The sequence below is a fragment of the Eurosta solidaginis genome, chromosome 5 (assembly GCF_040869045.1).
Source record: "Eurosta solidaginis isolate ZX-2024a chromosome 5, ASM4086904v1, whole genome shotgun sequence".
NCBI lineage: Eukaryota > Metazoa > Arthropoda > Insecta > Diptera > Tephritidae > Eurosta > Eurosta solidaginis.
In genome coordinates this window covers 103,252,482-103,258,481 of record NC_090323.1, presented here as the reverse complement: position 1 = coordinate 103,258,481, position 6,000 = coordinate 103,252,482, and the positions used below count along the sequence as shown (strand labels likewise).

General features: G+C 46.4%; 1 protein-coding gene across 4 annotated transcripts in view; it reads left to right on the top strand.

The window, feature by feature from the left end:
• Positions 1–247: 247 nt before the first annotated feature.
• Prps (phosphoribosyl pyrophosphate synthetase) overlaps positions 248–6,000 on the top strand; it is a 614,635-nt gene continuing 608,882 nt past the window's right edge. For 2 of the 4 annotated variants that reach the window (XM_067756580.1, XM_067756577.1), the window contains exon 1: positions 248–465. In XM_067756580.1, the coding sequence (XP_067612681.1) occupies positions 344–465 (122 nt within the window). In that variant the 5' untranslated portion in view covers positions 248–343. The remainder of the gene's footprint in view (positions 466–6,000) is intronic. The other 2 variants (XM_067756583.1, XM_067756579.1) reach the window with 1 other exon arrangement.

Here is a 6,000-nt window from a genome sequence, read left to right as displayed (position 1 = left end):
TTGATTTGTAGTTCTAAGTGACGTTTACATTTCATTTTGACATTTTAAAATTATGATGCCAGATTGTATGCCCTAAGTGGAGTATAATCGTGGCTAAGTTGCCAAGTCAAGTCAAGTCTAAGCTAAGTATCAGAAATGGGCCCTTAAACGCACAAGGTAATCGACAACGAAAAATACCCGGTCCTTAAGTAAAGTACTCGGGTATATACTCGTTGTTACCCTTATCGGAACATCACTAGACAGAGATGCCAGTTCGATTTGTAAGTTCAACGTGAGTGCTTTGTTTTTGGGAGCAGATTGGATCAACAGGAGCTTATTTGTGTTACCAACACTGTATTCCAGGATGCCTAACATAAAGGTGTTTTCTGGGACTTCGCATCCTGATTTGGCTCAAAGAATCGTTGACCGCTTGGGTATCGATCTGGGAAAGGTAGTTACAAAGAAGTTTAGTAACTTGGAAACATGGTATGTGGAAGGATGAAACATAATTTCAATGTCTTTTATGCAAATATGGTTGTGCTTGATTTGGAAAATTAATAATATTAATATCAATCGAGTATATAAAATCAAAGTGTCCACAAAAGTACCCGGCCTCAAATTTTATGTATTCGTACAAAAAATACGAACATATATAGAAACATCAGATTTACCTAAAGGTGAACTGGAGTCGGTGTTGCTGATTGCAGTAGAACTACCCATACCTTTCCACTCAGATCAAAATTATGTCAATTTATAGATACCATCTGCTCATACTCCTCTCGTTAGAACAATCAGCCGAATTAAACATTAGACCGTTCTTCTGCCTGTTGGTGTGTTAACAGTGTTTCACACCATTCAATGGGCATGACCACTCACAAATTGTCCTCAAAGCCCTCTAACGGGAGTCCAAGAAATTTGACAGTATATTGAGTGGACGCGTTCTGGCAAAGGAGTTTACCGATTCTGGGTGGATTTTGCTTAGGACCTCTATACTTGTCTCCATCAAATGGCTGTGTTGGCAGGTGCTGGATCTCGCCATAGTGCTTATGGAGATGCTCCCTTAACCCCCGTGGAAGTCGGGCTAGATCAGTTGTTTGCTAGAATTTTGTGACAGTGTTTCGCCCCATCTAATAAGTGCGACCGATCACAAATTGTCATAATGCGAGTCCAAGGAAACTTGCTGTTTCAACAGGAGTGGACCATTATGAGAGGGTTGTTAGAGGCGTTGGTTTCACAATACAGTGAAAGAGATGGTGTGATGTGGGGACACATTACAAGCAGGACATATGTTTTGTATGCCGGGGTTGTTCAGGATCCAGGTCGAAGTTGAGCCAAAGTGACTCGCGTTTCCCTAGGGAGAGTGCGTTCCTCTTCTGCTAGTTTTGGGTATTGTTTGAGTACAGGATTCACCGGTCAATTCCTGGCATAGAGGTCTGACGCCTGTCTGTGGAGTTCTCTGAGGACCTGCTTGTGTTTTTTAGTTTTGTTGTTGTTGTAGCCATGCTCGCCCCACCTAATAGCCGCGACCGATCACAAATTGTCATCAATATCCTCTAACGGGAGTCTAAGGAAACTTGCCGTTTCAACAGGGGTGGACCATAAGGACAAGGGTGTTAGAGGCGTTGGGTCCACATTACAATTAAAGAGATGGTTGCTGTCATGTGGGGACACATTGCAAGCGGGGCATACATTTTGTATGTCGGGGTTGATTCTGGATAGGTAAGAGTTTAACCTGTTACAGTATCCAGAACGAAGTTGAGCAAGAGTGACACGCGTTTCCCTGGGGAGTATGCATTCCTCTTCCGCGAGTTTTGGATAATTTTCTTTAAGTGCTGGATTCACCGGGCAATTCCCGGCATAAAGGTCCGACACCTGTTTATGGAGTTCACCAAGGACCTGCTTGTGTTTTTTCACTTCATACGGCTGGGTTCTCAGGTGCCGTATTTCCTCAAAATGCTTACGGAGATGACTCCTTAAGCCGCTAGGCGGTGCTGGTTCATCAATCAGATGTATTTTGGGATGCCCAGGTTTCTGGGTATTCAACAGGAACTGTTTGGTCAGCATCTCATTTCTCTCCCTGATGGGGAGTGCCATATGGTTCTGTACTCAGGCGGTGTTGGCTTATCAATCAGATGGCTGTTGGGATGCTCATGTTTCTGGGTATTCAACAGGCACTGTTCGCTTAGCATTACATTTCTCTCCTTAATGGGGAATATTCTCGCCTCATTGTAAAGATGTTGCTCTATGGACATAAGAAGACAACCCGTGGCGGTGGTGAGGGCGGTATTATGGCAGGCGTAGCTTCTTCCAGTGAGTAGTCCTTAGGCCTGGCGACCATAAATGGCAACCTCATTGGCGGTGATGATAATTGGGGACGCGCTGAATTTATGTTTATGTGCACGTCTGTTGGCCCGCCGTCTAACTATGTCAATCGTAGAATGCATTATATATCGTCGGCAGAAAGGGTCGCGCATTTCTTCGCATCCGACAGCACTTTATCGCAAAAGGCGAAGGATATTTGTTGTTGTTGTTGTTGTTGTAGGGATTAGGTTACTCCCCGAAGGCTTTGGGGAGTGTTATCGATGTGATCGTCCTTTGTCGGATACAGATCCGATACACTACGGTAACACAGCACCATTAAGGTGCTGGCCCGACCATCTCGGGAACGATTTATATGGCCACATTGAACCTTCAGGCCATCCCTCCCTCCCCACCTCCAAGTTCCATGAGGAGCTTGGGGTCGCCAGAGCCTCGTCTGTTAGTGAAACGGGATTCGCCGCTCGAAGGTGAGGTTGACAATTGGGTTGGAGAAGCTATATATTGCGCTACACAACCCCTTGACTCCCACGGATATTTTGTCATTGTGCTTAGATGGATTCGATAGGGACTTTACGGTGGACCAAAGCTTACCCACACCGGCAGAGAGGTTACAACTACTTAGATGAACCTCCCATTTCGCCCGCTTGTGTACATCCATAAGCAATCTGATGCGTTGGTTTAGATCCCTTATTTGGGGTTCGCCGGGATCGAGCTGTGTTATAAGGTCACGTTCTTTCGGTAAATTTGCGACCTCTGCCGGAAAATGAGGCCGAATTTCGGGAATCCTTCCGGAATAAAACGGGCTTAGGCGGATTCCGCTTCCAAAGGCCGTCGGTTCTACGTACCGGATCGACTCGGTATTTTTCCCGACCAAGGACTGCCATTTCAGTGTAACCCCATTTAATTTGTTGTGTCCCTCCCACAAATTGTCAACCTCCAAGCAGCTCCTTGCAGGGGGACTGCTCCATATTCTCTTGCTCCGGGAAGGTATCGAACCCAATCCGGGTCCGTCTCCTGACCCCGGTCCTGAGAAATAGTTTTGCTGCATCTGCCGGAAAAGACTCTTTTTTAGGAGGGTCATACTCTTGTCAGTGTGTCTCGTGTAAGGGATGGTTGCATCGGACAGGTTGTTCTGGGCTAGACCCCAAAACCAAACGTCCACGTAACTTCTATAAATCTTTTGTGGCTCTTTGCTGTTCACGTACTAGGACGTCCCGTAGTCTGCGCCTTAGCGCGTGTCTTAGAACGTCAAGGATTATCTGTCCGGTCTGGCGATGCAAATCTAGAAATAATCAACATCGAAATCCCTCCTCACCTGTTGCCCCTGTGGATACCGCCCTGATATCAGCGGCGTACTCACTGGAAACAATCGCATTATATTAGGCGATTTCAATGTATTGCTAAAACAACAACATTTCAATGCCCATCATGATCTATGGCATTTTGTTGTTGTTGTTGTTGTTGTAGCAATGCTCGCCCCACCTAATAGCCGCGACCGATCACAAATTGTCATCAATATCCACCAACGGGAGTCCAAGGAAACTAGCCGTTTCAACAGGGGTGGACCATAAGGAAAGGGGTGTTAGAGGCGTTGGTTCCACATTACAATTGAAGAGATGGTTGGTGTCATGTGGGGACACATTGCAAGCGGGCATACATTTTGTATGTCGGGGTTGATTCTGGATAGGTAAGAGTTTAACCTGTTACAGTATCCAGAACGAAGTTGAGCAAGAGTGACACGCGTTTCCCTGGGGAGTATGCGTTCCTCTTCCGCAAGTTTTGGATAATTTTCGTTAAGTACTGGATTCACCGAGCAATTCCCGGCATAAAGGTCCGACGCCTGTTTATGGAGTTCACCAAGGACGTGCTTGTGTTTTTTCACTTCATACGGCTGGGTTCTCAGGTACCGTATTTCCTCAAAATGCTTACGGAGATGACTCCTTAAGCCCCTAGGTGTTGCTGGTTTATCAATCAGATGTCTGTTGGGATGCCCAGGTTTCTGGGTATTCAACAGGAACTGTTTGGTCAGCATCTCATTTCTCTCCCTGATGGGGAGTATTCTCGCCTCATTATGCAGATGGTGTTCTGGGGACATAAGAAGACAGCCCGTGGCGATTCTGAGAGCATTATTTTGGCAGGCCTGTAGTTTCTTCCAGTGGGTGATTTTTAGGCTTGGCGACCATATGGGTGACGCGTAGCACGTAATCGGCTGGCTAATTGCTTTGTATGTAGTCATGAGCGTTTCTTTATCTTTTCCCCAAAGCCTTCGGGGAGCAACCTTATCGCTACAACAACAACAACAGGGATTTGAGGATTTTGTTACGGCTCTGAATTCTCGGAACAATTGCGGCTGCGTGCTCACCAAAATGTAGATCCTGATCAAACGTCACACCCAAGATTTTGGGGTGTCGGACAGTCGGTAGCGTAGTGCCATCGACGTGGATGTTCAAAATGGTCGACATTTGGGGCGTCCATGTTGTAAATAAGGTCGCGGAAGATTTAGTCGGTGATAATGCCAGGTTTCGCGAGGTGAAAAAACTGGAGAGATCAGGGAGGTAGCCGTTTATTTTATTGCATAGCGCATCGATCTTTGGGCCTGGGCCTGTGGCGTAGGAAACGATTGTGACTCCTTCCGGTGGTGAAGGTAGCTTAGATATATAGAAATTAAACAAAAGTGGGGATAGGACACCACCCTGTGGCACGCCTTGTTTAATTCTCCTTGGTTTTGATGTTTCATTTCTAAATTGCACCGATGCCTGCCGACCACCCAGATAATTTGCGGTCCACCTTTTAAGACATGGGGGAAGGGTAGACCCTTCCAGGTCCTGCAGTAACGAGCCATGGTTGACCGTATCAAAAGCTTTTGATATGTCTAGCGCTACGAGTACTGTTCTATGGTGGGGGTATTGATTTAAACCGCAATTTATCTGGGTGCTAATGGCATTCAGCGCGGAGGTAGTGCTATGGAGTTTTCTGAAGCCATGTTGATGAGGGGCTAGCTGCAAATTTGATTGGAAATAAGGGAGCAAAATGGCTTCAAGCGTCTTTGCCACTGGCGATAGGAGAGATATCGGACGATATGACTCACCTATGTTAGCTGGTTTCCCAGGCTTTAGTAGCGGGACCACCTTGGCCATTTTCCATTTCTCAGGTATGACAAAGGTGGAAAGAGACAGATTGAAGACATGCGCTAAATATTTGAACCCCTCTTTCCCTAGGTTTTTAAGCATCGGCATGAATATGCCGTCTGGGCCCACTGCTTTGGATGGTTTAGCACGACCAATGGCGTCCTCAACCTCTCTAGCGGTGATGGTGATTGGTGACGCGCTGAATTTGTGTTTATGTGCGCGTCTATTGTCCCTCCGTCTATCTTTGTCGACCGTAGGATGCATTATATATTGTCGGCAGAAAGCGCTCGCGCATTTTTTCGCGTCCGACAGCACTTTGTCGCCAAAGGCGATGGAAACTTTGTCTTTGTGCGCTTAGTCGGATTCGATAGGGACTTTACGGTGGACCAAAGTTTACCCACACCGGTGGAGAGGTTACAACCTCTTAGGTGCTCCTCCCATTTCGCCCGCTTGTGTTCATCTACAAGCAATCTGATGCGTTGGTTTAATAATAATAATAATAATATCCCTTATTTGTCGGTCGCCTGGGTCAAGCTGTCTTATAAGGTCACGTTCTCTCGCTAAGTTTGCGGCC